This window comes from Oncorhynchus mykiss, chromosome 24 (assembly GCF_057628025.1).
Source record: "Oncorhynchus mykiss isolate SJ-2025 chromosome 24, ASM5762802v1, whole genome shotgun sequence".
NCBI classification, from domain to species: domain Eukaryota; kingdom Metazoa; phylum Chordata; class Actinopteri; order Salmoniformes; family Salmonidae; genus Oncorhynchus; species Oncorhynchus mykiss.
This window is the reverse complement of record NC_143045.1, coordinates 6,906,863-6,924,080: the sequence shown is the minus strand read 5'-3', so window position 1 is coordinate 6,924,080 and position 17,218 is coordinate 6,906,863. Positions and strand designations below refer to the sequence as shown.

Genomic DNA, 17,218 nt, shown 5'->3' with positions numbered 1-17,218 from the left:
ATCGCCGTTGGCGATCAGGCCTACCCCCGTTGTGTTGTCAGCAGACTTGAGTCGTGAGACAACAGGGAGTACAGGAGGGGGCTGGAAGGCCCCCTTTTTCAGGGACAGCGTGGTGGAGGTGTTGCTGTCTAGTCTCACCACCTGGGGTCAGCCAGTCCAGGATCCAGTTGCAGAAGGAGGTGTTCAGTCCCAGGATCTCGAGCTTGGTGACGAGCTTGGAGGAAACTATGGTGTAGACTGAGACAAGGAGAGGTTGAAAATGACTGTGAATATGCCTGCCACCTGTTCTGCACATTCTCTGAAACCACGCCCTGGAATATCGTCCGGCCCATGGCCTTGCGAGTGTTGACGTCGGCCTCTGCGAGTGAGATCACCCAGTCCTCTGGGACGGCGGGGGCCCTCGTGCACGGCTCTGTGTTGTTTTTGTCGAAACGTGCATAAAATGCATTGAGCTCATCTTATAGAGAGGCATTGTTGGATAGATCATACCTAGGCCTACCTTTGTAATCCATAATGGACTGTAGACACCTGCCGCATGCGACTAGAGTCGGAGCCGGTATAATAGGATTCCAACTTGTTCCTATATTTTTATTTTGCCGGTTTGATGACTCTGAGGAGGTCATAACGGGACTTCAAATATGCGTTTGTGTCCTCCTCCGTAGCCTCGGGATGGCTGCGTTAGTCTGTGTGCGGTTGCTTTGTCATTTAGTTTATTACATGTCTCAGTGTTAATCCAGGGTTTTTGATTGGGAAGCAGCGAACCTTCATTGCCCGAGATGGAGGTGGTAAGCTCGTAGATGATATTGGCAGAGTCCTGGAACATATTCCAGTCAGTGCTAGCAAAGCAGTCGCGCATCAACATCATTATTATGGATTTATCCGAGTAAACGCTACTAGAAAAAAAACTCAAAACAAACAAAAATGCAGCTAGTGTACTGTTATATGTACTCTTAAATATGTATATATTGTTTTGAGCTATGATCGGGCTGAAAAATCAAGCCTGATGCTACCTGAGCTCGATAAGCCTTACATCAAAGACATTTTATGATCCCAAGCTTTAAAAAGCCCAAATTATTGTGCCGTTATCCAATACATACAGTATGATAAGCTAAACTATACATTAAGCGTGACAGAAAAACATAAAAGCCCATGGATGTATGCTCTCTTGGGTAAATACATTAAGACGTTCTAGTAATCTTCTTTGAGTGTGGAATGTATTAATGTGCACCATTATATTATACTTTATTATACGGACTGGAATTAAGCACCCCTTTTAATCAATGAAGCTGGAAGAGAACATGTGATGCTGCTGGTTCATTGATTTGTGCAGGACATGCAGCCTACAAAGTTACCAATTATAGGCTAGTCAAAATGAATGACATTTTAAATTATTATTTTTTTAGAATTGGTAGGCTGACACATTACCTTTCATAGTGTTTTCCCCACACGTTGTGCCTATCTATCACTTCTTCTCTCCCTATTGTGGCTTCATCCCTTTCTTGAGCTCTCACAGTTGAACGAAATACGTTTTGTTGTTCTTCTCTTTGTTATTGTAATGACCTGCTTGAATAATAGTCTTTTAGCTCCAGGGGTGTTGTCATAGGGGTGGCATTGGCCCCACCTGAAATATCATTAGTGCCCCCCCCCCCCCCTACATTCTCACTGGGTCAGAGCTATTAGCGTAGTGGGAAAATGGAACCTTTATTTAAGTCAGCTAAGAAAAAAAGTCTTATTTACAATGACAGCCTAGGAACAGTGGGTTAATTGCCTTGTTCCGGGGCAGAACGACAGATTTTTACATTATCAGCTCGGGGATTAGATCTAGCAACCTTTCGGTTTTTGGACCAGCACTCTAACCAGTAGGCTACCTTGTGCCCTGTTGATGATGACAAAGCGTGGACAAGTTGAGAGCACGAACAAGTTGAGAGCGTGGGACATATTGGTTGTGGGAAGACAGATGAACTCCACCAAATGTATCTTACTGTGTGAATGAAATTGTCATGCTTGGATTGTTTCAACGTTTCTTAGAGAGATATGAATTTCGAAATGTTTTATTGTACTGTAAGTGCTATGGATATAATGTTACACTGTTCGTCAAACAGTAGACAGTCAGTATGGATTGTAAGTAGGACATATAGAAAATAAAGTGAACCCTGTGTGGTGGTGTTGCTTCAGGTTCAGAGTAGATACATACTGTTACCCCCCCCCCCCCTCATCCACCCTCAAGCTCATGCATGTAAGATAATGCATACTCATGCAGGCAAAAAAAAATAGAAAATACACACAGTCATTTATACATGCCTGAAAAAATCTGACTTGCCATGTGCTTGTGCATACAGTTGCAACCGTTGGAGCGGTGTGCCCCTTTGCATGGATGGGCCCAATATCTAGTCCTGGCTGATGGAACTCGGATACCTCCCCCCATACACATACACACTAGTCCCAGACACCTCTGTGCAGTCAGTCTGTTTTGAATTGATATGCTGCCAGGATAATATTGTGCCCCCTCTCTGCCTTTCACAAATAATTTAGCAAATATAAGGTGACAAAGGCTATGTTGCATATGTGGTAAGGATCACACTTTTTTGAGTGCCTTGTTAGGGTGATGGTGAAATAGATGAATAGAGACCCTTAATATATTGCAATTATGAATTGAATAAATGTATCAATATAAGTTTAAATCATCAATGAGGAATACCTAAACATTGCATCAAGTGGAAATCTTACTAATTTCTGAAGGTAAATGCTTAATTATCTTCGCCACTAGAGGGCAGCACCTCTGCAATAAACCAAGGGGTTGTAGAGTGAGCAAATTGCACTTTAACATAAGCCTCATATATGCTAAACAACATCACTTTGATTATGTCATATACTACCAGAACTATTGGTAACTACAACACCTCCATAGTGATCCATATGCAAGTAGGTCAAAGGGCTATCAAATAATGTGAATACATGTATTAGTCTAGATCCATATATTTATAATGCATATTATCACAAGGTGTATTGTTGAAGACAGTGCATTAGAATCCTCTTATGGATTACAGATGGGACATTTTGCAGTGGTTTTTCAGTTACTCTCTTCGATGCTTATAACTCAGACAAATGCAAACACCCTTCTCTGCTACACCTCCTCCTCCTCGTGGTAAACAATTCTACTGAAAGCCTCTACACCCCCCCCCCCCCCCCCCCTTCTCGTAGTCCCCAATAAATCTGCTCCCTGGACCTGTGACTCCTCAATGGACTTGCAAATCTCCCTCCCCTGCCTCAGTCCATTTCCATGGGCTAGCATTAGCATACAGATGTTAGTGAGAAAGAGAGAGAGCAGTCTCACAAAAGCCCCATGCCTTTTCATGTCTTGCAGTAACCCCCTCCACCCCAATTTTTTTCAATAGAACGGCCAATCGCTATTGTCTGGGATTATTCAGCAGTGGGATGTTCTCAGTCTGCTAACACCAGAATGCCAGAACAAAGCCACACAATACACACATAAAACCCAACTTCTGTTCCCTTCTGTGTTTGTGAGTGTCCAAATAAAATAAAATTGTTGTATCATGTTCTCATTTTGTGCGGAGAGCCATTCTTGTTCAATCTCCATTACAAACATTACATCCTAATATTTTCCCCTCTTAGAAAGCATACATAATTGTAAAACGTATGTTTTCGTATGTTATTGTCACTTTTTCTAAGATGAGTAATAATATCACTTTATTGCTTAACAGTGATGGTATGAAGTGCAGTGTGCCTCTAAGTGAAACAAGTCAGTGAGACCGTGATTTCCAACAGAGTTTTATTTTGAACCAAACAGGTAAAAATATATTAAGATAGAGACAGGGATTCATATCCCATAGAATGTAAACAATACACTTAAATTATATAGAAACCAACAAAACCGAAAGTATCATTTTTGCTCTGAAAAACAAAATAAATAAGTTTTAATTTAACAAATGCAAAGCCTTGTTTGTTTTTCCATCACAGTTAAGGCTAATAGTAAAGACAATCACAGTCCTTTCTCGCGGCAAATGAGCTACAAAAAAAAAAACACTATTGGCGCACAAAAGACACGTTCCTTGTAAGATAAAATACAAATAGTAATTAATGCCACTTTGTCTAATAACAGTTAGTGTGCAAGAGGCCAACATGTTGACGTAACGCATATTACTCATACATTGTCGCTGTGGCAACATTGCTTGCCTACGTTATTAGCATGTAACGCCACAAATCATGTTTATAATAGGATATAAACAAGTCACACAATTGTGTATGAGAATCTTGTCTCGCCGAGTAAGCAAAACTGGATGAATGTATCAGGAGCTTGAACTTGAATGTTGAAACGTTGAACCCAGACTAAACGCTGATATGCACTTGTTGGGTAAGAACATGTGACTTTTTATGCCCGGTGAGGGCAATACGTGTATTTACTGATTGAACAAGGTAGCTTGTAACACAAGTATTGCTTTCACTGGCATAAGGAGATGCTGGTGGACATGGTCCTGGCAGTGTCTACACTCAAGCAATTCAAAGTTCTAAAGCTACATGATAGCTCAAACAAAGCGAAGAGTGAAGCATATTCTTCTGCATCATATACAAATGCATAACACAATCGTAAACAAACTCTGCAAAACATACAAAATAAATACATCTCCAAAAAGCCCTATGGTTAGAATACTTGATAACACTGTCAATTAGTCGCCTTTACTAAAGGCTACATTTTATTTACGGTAGGCCTAGCTACATTTTGGGATACATTTCAACATTTACTCTGCCTACAAGACAAGGTACTATGTTCAGCTTTGGTTACACACTAAAAGGGCAAGGCTATAAGAAGAACCATTGAAGTTGTAAAAAGCACACGTGTAGACAATAGTTTTGTCCCTATACCGAGCCCAAAATGATCATTACCTGCATGCTTTTGTTTTCCCGAAATGGGTACAGAAAATTCCTCAACAGAACTCTTAGCAAAGACATCACGGATACTGTAAAGCTAGTTGAGCCACCCATAGTAGCTAATACGGGTATACAACAGTATACATGGACGTTATGATATATTGTTTTAAATATGTCGGCTATAGCTTTAAAACATTGGGCAGAACTCCTGCTATGATGAGACAGTAATATGCAGTCAGATGGGTCAGTCATCTGAGACAGAGAGGCGGCTAAAGATGGGGAGACGTCTGCCCTCAAGTCCAGGGGACTCACAACCACTCATGCTACTGGAGCTGGTGTAGCCTTCCTGGTCGGAGAGAGAGTCAGGTGAAGCACACCGCTGCAGAGCAGGCAGTCCGGTGAATGAGAAGGCATTGCGGTGAGAGTTCTGTGCGGCTGACTTTTGCGCACAGACAGTTTGGCACTTAGAGTCAGTGATAGCATAAAAGTGAGGGTTGTTATTAATCTGGTCGTTTCCGCAGTCAGACGAGAACGGATAGTTGTGCTTCAGTGTAGCAAGTTCTGGAAACAATGGGGACAGCAGTTCTGGACTACCTGTGGGGGGCGGGGATGATACCGAGGAAGCCCTAGAGAACAGCATGGGCTCTGGAACGGGATGGAATCCGGTCAGTGCTTGGGGAGAGGAGAAACCAGCGAAACTGATGCTGTGACGCAGCAGCTGTGGGCGTTCTCTTATCTTTAGTCGCTGAGGTGGCGTTCCTCCATCGGGCCCGAGCTGCTCGTCCGCGTTATGGATGAAGTGACATCGCGCGCCGTAGGGGCAAAAGCCAATGGTGTGGAACGTGCGGCATGGCTCGGTTTTGTACTTTGGGTGCCTGCTCAAGCCACGCTGCTCATCCATGCCGTGGGCAAACTGACACTTGGCTCCGTATTTGCAGGTGCCACTCTCCTCGTAAGTGCGGCACATTTCGGTTTTGTACCGGGTGGAGATGGGAGGGGAGGGGGCGAGGGACTTTGGAGATGACAGGGAGCATGTGCTGATACTTAGACCGGGTGGGGGCATCAGAGGAGGGGTGGTGGGGAGCTGCTGCTCGCTGGACCCGAAGCTGCCAACATGGCCCTCTATCATACTGATCGAACGGTCTACACGGAATGGGATGCTGTTGAGAGAGGAGCGGGGCAACTGTTGCTGATGTTTCAGGCTCCACTGCTGGTTAGCAGTGTTAGTAAGGGCCCAGCAGGCTGGCTCGCCGATTGGGTCCACAATGCTGCTGTTAAACTTTGAGTTGGGCAGGGTGACCGGGCATAGTGAGTGTCTGCGCTGAAATCCCACAATGCGCTGCATCTGCGTGGTGGCTGGTGCGCCATCTGGCATGTCCAGACCACGGAAATTCTATAACACAAGAGAGGAATGAAGTCACATTCCAAGACCGGGGATTCAAGCCATGGTCAAGATAATACAATGTACATATATGCTGAACCAAATAAACTGTAAACTGCAAGCAAACACAATAGCCCGGAAGTTGACTATAATGCGTTTGGCAGGGAATGAATGACAGATGGATACCGTTACGCACGTGAATGAGAAAGTTTGAAGCCTTTTCTTTTTAGGCAAAACTGATTAAAAGATGCACATACAAATCCAAGTTAAAATGATACAATTGTGTATTTGATTATTTACCATTTTAAAATGCACAGTATAACTTTCAGACATATCCTACATAGCCTAACGTATTAATACACATGTAAAAACGTCTTCTTACCTTGCAGAACTCATCCTCCAGTTCCAAAAACGGCGTTAGGAAGTCGGACGGCATTGTGCTTATGCCTCTGGCAGGTTATCCCACTTCACAGTAGAGTGTGTTCTGTGTTGGTGCAGGAAGACGCTCTAATCAAGCGCTTCTGAAGTTTCTCAGGCATCTGTTGGAATCCCAATAAATAGTTGAGGAGGCCTAGCTCCACCCACATTGTGGTGACAAGGCGTGTCTTGCGTGGAGGGGACTCCTCTTGAGTTGTAGTAGTAGGCTTCTCTCCCCCCATTCACTTTTGATATTATAATGCGGAAACATGAAACAAACATGTCGAAGTTGAACATATGCATCTCCTATAGCCCATAACTCACAGTTTAAACCTAATTCCAAAAAGCCACAGATTTGTACTAGCGGTCTATTATTGGGGTTAGTTATGTTGGTATAAATAAATGTATATATGCTATTCATGAATTCATTATAAGCCACTCTGATGTGGCTGTAAGTCATGGGAAAGTGAAGCATCAATAGAATTATTGGTTGGTTTTGATTGGATGTGACTGCTGCAGCATGCAATCACTTTCATCTCTTCCAACCATTGAACTGTGGGCCATTATGGTCTAATATAATATGGGGATGTATTTTGTGGCTTGCTTGGCATGTCAAAAGCCCAGATTTGAATATGAAACCATATCTGCAGGAGAGAGGAAGTCTACAATGCCCTTCATCCATGATGTTATTTCAGGTATTCAGTTGTAAATGGATGCCATAACACAAGCACAAACCACAACAAGTGCCCCACCCTTAACACAAAGGCCCTGCTGTCAAACGGTATTGTTTGAGTATATCAGGGAGGGGTTGGGGTGAGGGGGAGGAAGCAGTTGAACTGTTGGGATTTGGAGGTAAAGGGATGGGAGTACTGTTTTTACTGTTTACAGGAAGATCGAGGGCAGATGATACACACACATTCACCTGTCTGGCAGACAACAGAGGTGGTTGTATGAAATGCAATATGCTCCCTAACTATCCAAACCCCGGTGACTGACTACAGGCTTATGTCCTCTTTTTCTAAACCTTATGCACAGAACAGAACACATTCTACCAGAGACCTTGGAGAAAAGTCCAACTAGACAGGTTTGTTATGTTCACAGTAGGTGGGAGAGCATACTCAAACGTTTAAAAGATAGTGAAGGCACATCCAAGGGCAAATTCCTACAAAGGATGGGAAAAGCTTACAAACTCCAACACTTTGAACGGCAACTTAATTAATTTGGGGTTTAGTTCACTACAGATGTACGACCTTCATTTGATTACCCTTTTGCAGGAGAACTTTCCCGCAGTGCAGGAATCCCATTTACAACTTGTTGTGTCTTTGAGGTTTAAAAGGCCATTTTAACATTTCAGACTTGATATTTCCTTTCGAAAAATGTATCAAACCCTACTAAAAAATATGACCATTAATTTGAATCCACATAATAATCCACGTTTCCTGTTGCTGCAGGAATATTTTCCTGCTGGAGAAAACTGCCTCAAATGAAGATCCTACATCTGTATGTCTCCTGATCTGTCATTGCATGAACGTAAGCCTCTCTCTCTCTCCCTCCCTACCTGACATTTGATGATGCATTTGATGGTGCGGACTGAAAACAACCCTAACACCTACATCAAAATGCACAGTGCCCGAGTAAAAACATCTAAAACGCTCTGTAAACATTTACGTAGAGCCTTTCGGTCAGCAGACAGCACTGTCCCTTTAAACCACTACGATGCCTTATCGTCAACAGTAGAGTCAACACTTCATACCATTCTGTAAGAATGGAGATAGGGCCCAGCAAAAAAAGTCTGCTATCCCACGATGACACTTGTCGTTTCGAAGGTGATAAGGAGGAGGGTTGTTTAATTAGGGCATGAAAAGACAAGCAACTGAATCCAGGGTTGCTGTTTGTCGAGTCACAGTGTCGGTAAACCAGATTAAAGTCTATCTACACAATGAAGAGACCGTGTCAATTGTCTTTAGCGACAACAGTGAGAGAAAAAACTCACTATACTGCCAGGTGACAGTATATTTCTGTTTTAGGGACTGTCTCGTGAGGGAGTCTGATTCATAGTACTATAGGCTCATTTTAAATGCCATTTTATAGCTTTATCTCATGTCGGTATCTGTCTACTAGACATTGTGCACTCTACCACTCTCCTGACACGGTTTATTTTATCTTGTGTTGTTTTTGTGAGGCTGTGGAGGTGGAGGGAAAGATGCAGGGGCATCCATAGCCTCCCAGACAGAGAGAAAAGAGACAAGGATGGGCCAACTCTGAAAAGTGACAATTATCAAGGCACAATCAATGTCCTCCTGGAGGATGGTTCCACCAATTATGCTTGAGCGATGGTGCTCACTGGGGCAACAATGGGATTATGCAGATGCCGGCTTGGACCTTCTCCCTCTGATTGGCCCTGCTGTATGTGAGCCAAACCAGCAGGCCTCTGTCACAGATTCCTGTGCATGGATCTATAGTGGTGGATGGAGGGAAAGGGCCTTGTTAATGATTAGACAATCAGGTCACAATGGCAGAGCCATCACAGAAGAGGGGGTGCAATAGCTGTTAAAGTAAGCATCACATAAATGTCTCACATTTGCCTTTGACCCTCAATGGGTACGTCTCAGCTTCTTTTTTTTGTGTCTGACTCTTAGGACCTTTTTTGTCTTAGTAAAGCAGCCCACTGATGCGTCTCCAAGCTGCTATACAATAGGCATACTCTAATGCAAAGCCGCTGTGTTTTCTCCAGTAATTATTTATGACATTTATGACCGTGGTGAGTGTTCCATGAGAATTAAAGTCGGGGCACAGTTAAATAACTGCGATGCTCAGTGGTTGCCCTACAGCATTTGTGGTCAGTTGCTGTAGCTGTTTGGTCTTAGCCCTTATCTGCCCACAATCATGACTGGTTGATGTATTGGTTTTCTTGCAGGAAGGAATGACTTAGAAACTGATTCCGTTGTGCGGTGGCTGTTACATAACCCACTGCCTGGCTATCAGGGCTGGGAGAGGTAAACGGTAGCAGTGAGGTTTTGGACCTGAACAGGACCCACTCCCCACAGGAGATGAAAACAAGTGGGGAAAGCCTGATGGGCAGTTTTATACAGGCAATACAGTTAACTGATTCTGTGAATTGGTTTTCAAACTTTAGCAGTTGTGGGCGACAGAGAACGGTCACATTGCAAAAGAGAAACGGTTGAAACTATAAATAAAATGGTTTGATGACAGGGAGACATCTTGGCACATGTTGTCTTGACATGCTACTTCTCATTACACATAATATAATCTTGATGTTTTGACATGATTCTGTAAATGTAAAACATGTTTAAATAACATCATTGTATATGATGATAATGAAGAAATGGTTAAAACGTCTAGCATTACTAGCTAGCTTTCTTGTTGTTACAAAGGGAAGCCTTTTACTGCTTGTGTCTGAGATGTCATCCACGGTGTCATTTATTAGTAATGCACAAACTATCCTGCTGCCCTTCCCTTTCCTTCTCCCTCTCCTCCTTTTTCTTCCCCCATTCACTGGAGCTTCCAGTCCCCCCCCTTGACAGCCCCAGAGCCTCTGTTGGAGCTCCAAACCCCGCGCCCACAGCCTTCGCCCCCCAAACAACCCGGACCTGCCCTCATTGTGCGGTCCTCACAAGAGGCCCTTTGTTGTGGCCCTACATATGCCAGGCCAGAAATACGCTATGCGGCTCAGATAAACATGTCCCTGGCAGTGGCCTGGCTGTTAACACGTCTGGAGCTCTGGAGGGCCAGGCGGGATGGGGAAGGAGGACCATGCCTGGGCTCAGATGCCGGCCCGGCCCGAGAGATAGCTCACCTTCTCAGCACAGTCAATAGCGACAGGAACAGGCGCATATACCTGTAGGATGAGGGCTCTTTCCTCTGTGTAAAGTCCTCGGAGATGTGTCCCTGTCTGTGTTATTCTGGGGGACAGATAACGTGAGGTTCCCACAGACACGGACAAACAAGCCCCTCATTTAACGCAGTCGCACAGTTTCACAGCAAACAGTCAGACACTCACACACAGGTGAAGGATTAGCTCATACAAACAACAATGTCAACAGAGCAGCAACATTGTAAAACACCCTGACGTTGTTGGAGGTTCCCTATTTAACATATGTCAGGGATGTCCAGAACACATAGACAGACAGGAACTTCCCTGGAATTGACTTCCCTGTCTGGGTCCCTATTCTCTTCTGTGTACATACACACATGTGTTTGGTTTCTGGATGCACTAGGTTTGGTATGCTCCATGGTACATTTGAAAGGGGAACCAATGGCAACATTGAGGTTAGGTCAGAGGGAGCATCAGGCGGTACGTTAAACCTCTTGTTAGTGTAAGAACTTAACTCCTTTAACCAGAGAGATAACCCCTGTCTACTGCATGTGTGGGTGTTACATTTTAAGCTTAGCCAATGTGAACTAGTATCTGCCCCAACATGTTGACTTTGAGAAGACCCAAACAAACCAGTGATAAACTTTTAGTTGGGGGAGTATTACTGCACCACAAGTTATGTGTTACTCCCTCTACTGGTATTGATAACCACTTATCAATAGCATCTTATGTGCGCCAAGCATCCCTTTAGATGGAAGCCTCCGTTAAATGATTGGATGTAAGAAGTGTATTAGACTCAGAATGGCAAGTCCACCCTAGGGAAACAATATGGAGATACTGGTAAGGGAGTAGGGGTTTGCATGACACCACGCATATGCACATTTTTAGGCAATAGATGGGCCACACTGACGATTTAGCGTAGCGAACCCTTCCTGAGCCTTCCGTACCTGGCCTTTCTCATGGATTGTGTGTCAATTAGGGCATTTCCATATTCAGGTGGACTTGAATGCATGTGAATGGCTCTGTTTGCATAGGTAGTGCCTATTGTTGTCACCCAGTGTTGCGTGGTGGTCCCAGTAGGGATCACAGAAGGCTATCTCACTCTATGCACTGTATGTAAGCATGGGCCTATGTGGGATTTAACAGCAATGCATAGAAGGTAAATTGTGAAATAATTAGTGTTATCCCTACACCGCAAAACAAACTCTCCTACAAATATTTCCCAGCAGTCAATAGGCTAGAATTTTTGACAGCCCCTTATTGTTAAGGGAAGTCCCTCCCCTCCAAATATGTAAATGTAACTAGTACATTGCAGTCATTATTGTAACTTAAGGTATAAAAACAGTTACTAAACATGCAAATATTTTATTTTGAGGTTTCAGATGGGGGTCTTCCTCGTATCAGTGTTTTAGTGGTGTGTTAAAAATGACAAAGGCACTGAACTTTGATGATCAGCAAATGGGGTGACAATCATGTGCCAATGGTATGTGTGAACCCTTGCACAGAGTCATCCTACTATCGTCCTGTGCTTTGTGGTATGTTGTCAATTTGAAACGTTATATTATAATATTCATATTATTGAATATTATGTTGTATCATGTTTTTTTTTTCTTCCCATTAACATTTAGAACTGGATCAACCAATTTATTCAACAGTCCACTCAATCATAGAACCCTGTCACACTTTTCACACCACAAACATACAGCAGGGTGACGTTTATTGTCATGAGTCTTGTCCTGGAGGCAGAACTGAGTGATTTTCCCTTCGATAGGCAAGCTGCAAAGTCACAATTGGCTGCTGTATATTATAAAGTTCATGAAAGCAAACATTTGTTTTTTGGTCTTAACTTATGGTTAGCAGGTTAGGTTTGTGGCTGTGCCAGCTAGTGACCACTCTGCAGAGCTGCATCCAAAACAAGATTCATGACAAAAAACTCTCACCTGCTAACATACAGTAACACACTGACCTTCGATGATGTGAAGCCCTACAAAGCTCCTCTGGCTTTTGCTACACAACACTACCCTTCTTCCATCTCGCTCTCCTTTTTCTCTCCTATTCTCCAGGCCTTCTTTCACAGTTCCCCAGATTCTTTACTTTCAGCCCCCCTTTATCCACTCCACTTCCTAAAGTGTTTTCCACCCCCCCCCCCCCATTAAGAATAATGACAGCCCCTCCCATCACAGTAGCCCTAGCTTCCTCTATTTCCAGTAAAAACGTGACAAGGCACTGTGGAATGTGTTTGGACAAGAGCCGAGGAGCTGGCTGCAAACACACACACACACACACACACACACAGCTTTCACAGAAGTTTATATACACCAAAGTGCCACCCCCTCATCCTCTCTCGTCTCTTTCCCGCCAGACCCTTTCCCGTTTCCAGGAAACATTTCCAGCCTGGCTGGACTCAGTTTGTGGGGTCTCCCTGCCGTATTCTGCTGCTTGCTGTGACACAACACTGCTGACCATGGAGGCCCGAGACGACTCTGGTTGTTTTTTACAATGTGCTTGTTGTGGTGGTGGAATTGCAGATTTGATTTAATAAAAACAAACATTTTAAATAAGCAATTGCTTTCCCACATATCTGTCTGCATTATTGAGACAAACTGTTCACTATGCAGGCATTTTTGGCAGACAAATCTGTAACATCAAAGTTAGCAATGGAAACACACACTCCATAAACAGCAACACAAGGGAAACACAAGACATCAGCCACAAGATTGGCAAAAAATATTTTTTAATCATGCCCCTAAACCAGTAAATGTCCATCTGCACAGGGACCCTGGGTCAAACCTCCAAGCAGTTGCTTTCTGCAAGTGGTGTACTTCAGTTAAGGCACTCTGTGCTCGCTCCATTATTGACGACTGGTGCTGTCTGGAGCGCTCACACAGAGTCTGGGTTCCCTGGGTGTGAGAATCAGTGAGGTGTTGTTTGGTGCTAAAGGAGACCAGTCTCCTTCTCCTGAGCAGCTGTTGCTGTTATTCTAATGGTGGCCTGCCTCTCTGTCTGTGCCAGTCTGTTCTTTCACAGCCCTCAGCTGTTGATAGCAAGTTCCCTTTCCTGTTAAGGCCCCAAAGTGACAGGCCAGGTTTGTCAGATGGCCATGTGATGTGCTTTCGGGAGTTGGACACTGTGACTTCAGAGTCAAATTGCAGACTGCCCACATGGTGCAAATCAGAGAGATTTTAGTTTGCCCTTTTAACACCACTGAGGATTTTGTTATGATGTTGATAAAGGTTACTTGATCTCTCAGTATTCTATTTGGCAGTTATACATTCACGAACAGACGCACGAGTAATCCAGCGTCATTTGGTGTCTGACTATTTGGGACATAGCAATGACCGCAAGTCAAATAAATAACAGACAACAGAATAAGGTACAACTTGCTAGCAGAGCAGTCCCCTGTGGTTTCGAAGTGACTGTATCGCAGCAGTGGCAGTTATGAATCTGCTCGTACTACTGGAGGAAACGCCTCATCTCAGGAAAAGTGCACATCTAAAATAGCATTTGGAAGTGTTCAACGGTGTCCCCTAGAGCAGGGGATCTTAAACTTTTTCAGCTCGATACCCAAACGAGAAATTGACCTTCTCCGTGAGCCAAATCATCCTCCGGTTGACCCAAATTAAGAATGTGTGTGATTGTAGATTTATTCTCATAACTCACGACCCACCTCTATCATGCCCAGGGCCCACTTTGGGGCCCATAGTTTAAGAAACCCTGCCCTAAAGAGATGCTGTTCTTTACCTTTGGATGATGTCTGTGCTCTGATAAAGCCTATCTGTGTACACAGGCTACAGACCACGTCAGTGTAACCGTAGGCAGTTAGTGTAAGAACACTAACAAGCCAACCAAGGCTGTCATAATGATGGAGTTGTGAATATTCATCATATTCACCCTAAATTGCATTAATATACAGTGCATTGTTGCCTATGAGAATTCCCGACCCCTTTTTCCTGTGTGCTAAGCATGAATCATGTATGTAGTTAGGCTGGTTAGGCTAATCCAGCATTTTCGTCATGCTAATCTTTCATGCCTCTCCTTCTCCAAACAGCACCTTGCTAGAAAGTGGGTTTAACAAATGTGAACAATGAAACCGAATAACACTGAATAACTGAATAATACTGAATTCCTTTAGATATTACATTCGGGAAGTTTAGAGAAAGCACAATCATAACTCAAACACCAAATGGAACATTTGACTGTCTGGAAGACGTGTTTAATCTTCAAGTCGGTCAAGTCAGTCGAGGCCTGAGTGAACGAGAAAGGACATGGTTGAAAAGTTATACACTGAGGGGGATTTAATTGTTATTCGATACGAAACTAATGAGAGTGCACCTGGACATACCACATTATGAAAGTTATTATTATTTTCTCTGGCTTCCGCCGAGGTGACTTCATATTTGGTTTAAAATATATCCTCCAATATGTATTTTCTTTGAAAGTCCCCGGCCGCCTGGCCCGTTGCTTGGTACTCGTTCCAAATGTTTGGAATGTCAACATTACATCCAAAGTAAAAAAAACACTGGATAGAACGTGTGGGGTTAGTAAACGCGGGCTCTCGACATGTGCCAGACATTCTCAATGGCTATCCTTTTAAACACTGTGTATAACCCCCTCTCCAGGTGGGGTGGGGGAACATATTTGACTTTGGGCCTCTCTGTTTCTACCCTGGAGGCCTGCGTGTGCAGGCACCTCTAGCTGAGGCCAAGGTCAACATATTCCCTCATAGCCTTCACTGGTCCTGCCTCATAGGGCTCTGAAGGGTACAGTGAAAAGTCAACACAGGCCGTTTACTGTTAACTTTGTCATTACTGTCCCAAAGTGGAGGGGTAAGGGGGGCACCTCGTAACTCAACACCAGTTGCAGAGCAGGGACTTTAAAGTAGGGTGGTGTGGAAGGGAAGGGGGGGGGGGGTTCTTTGACCCATTTAAATGAGCTCGGCATTTGAGATTAATAGGCTAGTAAAATGATGGAGCGCCTGGCTGTGGGATAGTTTGTAAGTCCGAGTGGTTTGGGGCATATAGGGGATGGTGGTCTGTACAGTCACACGTGCCTCCTGTCAGCAGGTCCCCAGCCGCAAGCACCTGGTGACATAATTGCTGGGGGGTAGACTGAGCGCTGGACCGGGTGATGGTGCGGTCTAAGGGCTGGAGCTCTGGTCTGGTTGCTCCGCTTCACCCCCATGGCTGCCCAGACACACACAAAGGCGAGCAGACAAACATGGCTTTCTTACAGAAAACACAAGCACTTATTTTTTGTTTGTTTACATGTCCCTTTGCCAATTTTCTCAGTTTGTACGAATGAGGACATACAGTATAATCTAGCTTCGTGGACACACGATGAGAGTCGACATACTGGTAGGAGTAGTGTTTTACACAAACACACATGCAAATACATAAAAGTTAAAGGCTTAAAGACACTCTTTCTCCAATGAGTACACACACACACACGCACGCACGCGCACTCTATTTTGTCTGATTATATATTACCATTAACCTGTCATAAATGGAGAACTTATGTTGATTTTCTGAATTGTGTCATGGAGATGTGGTGGAATGTTAGAGTAGAGGGGTTAGAGAGTGTGAAGGCTTGTGGTGCTGATATCGGGTTCCCCTCTATGCCCACTTCCATTCGCTCAAATTGATATCCACTGTGCAAGATGTTGTGGTTAGCCCAGCCGTAACGGGTGATGCCTCGGGGCAAACGGCTCCAACCACTGTCAGTTAGCTCCACAACAACATCGCTGGGAGTGGGTTAACCGCTATGTTTGTGTAGACTAGAGAGGTTTGAACACATCAAAGTCAAGTCACATAAAGCTGTTTGAGGTGATTCCAAATGAACATAAAGATGTCCTGTTAAAATTACTTATAGCATAATCACTTATTTTAAATCAGACACACAGAATAATCGTTGTTTTGAGGACATCTACAAAATAGACTGACCAAACATTCTAAAATAGTATTACGCTATTTGTACAGAAGACGAGCACACCCATGACAGAACAATGCTTGCCATGACAGAAACAGGCTTGAAGTGTATAAACAGACAACAGGAATGAAGAAAATGGGATTAGTACGAGGACAGCAGAAAAGAGTGTAACATCTGAACAGAGAATTCGCTGAGTGATTACTGTGGAAGGTGGTTGGGAGCGCATTGGCCTACTGAGTGACGCCTGTTGTAGAGAGGAATACATCTGCCTCTTTCACAGCGGGAGCTGCAGCAATGCATGGTTTTGTTCTGACACTCAACATGCCTCCGGCCAAGTTCACAGCCCTCATCCTGATCACGTTATGGTACGAGCCCGCATGCTCTGGGTTCGACTCAGACCTTCCCTTCCCACAGTTGCCTAAGGAGATCTGCTTTTATTTGTGTGGTGTTGCACCAAGTTCCTCTATGTGCGGTCTGTGTGTAACTGCCTGTTAACTGTAGCGTGCCAACCTCAGCTCCCCCTCCTCACATACCTCCAGAGTGGAGTGGACAGCTGCTGCCTGTATGGGTGAGATTGCCCAAAAAGGAGAGATAATCAATGTTAACACTGGGCATTGATAGTATTAGACTATTCTACAAGAAAGGGTTTAAAAAAAGGGGATTCCATTTGCAATTAGATGAGACATAAACACGCTTTTGTCTGTGGTACAGCAAATAATATATTTTGTATTTCTGGTACTTGTACGGCAGAATATATTCTGGCATATGTCATG

The 17,218-nt window shown here is 43.9% G+C and overlaps 1 protein-coding gene across 1 annotated transcript; it reads right to left on the bottom strand.

Moving 5' to 3' along the window:
• Positions 1–3,776: 3,776 nt before the first annotated feature.
• Positions 3,777–6,819, bottom strand: LOC110503583 (mRNA decay activator protein ZFP36L1). The gene is made up of 2 exons (XM_021581987.3): positions 6,651–6,819; positions 3,777–6,280 (listed from the first exon to the last, which is right to left on the bottom strand). Exons 1-2 carry the CDS (start codon positions 6,702–6,704, stop codon positions 5,132–5,134), a joined length of 1,203 nt encoding a protein of 400 aa, XP_021437662.2. The 5' UTR covers positions 6,705–6,819; the 3' UTR covers positions 3,777–5,131.
• Between the last annotated feature and the right edge of the window lie 10,399 nt (positions 6,820–17,218).

Excerpts from the sequence above, each read along its gene's own strand:
- LOC110503583 (XM_021581987.3), bottom strand. The coding sequence starts at position 6,704 with ATGCCGTCCGACTTCCTAACGCCGTTTTTGGAACTGGAGGATGAGTTC. Across the intron at positions 6,281-6,650 it reads TGGAGGATGAGTTCTGCAAG|AATTTCCGTGGTCTGGACAT; the intron begins GTAAGAAGACGT and ends CTTGTGTTATAG.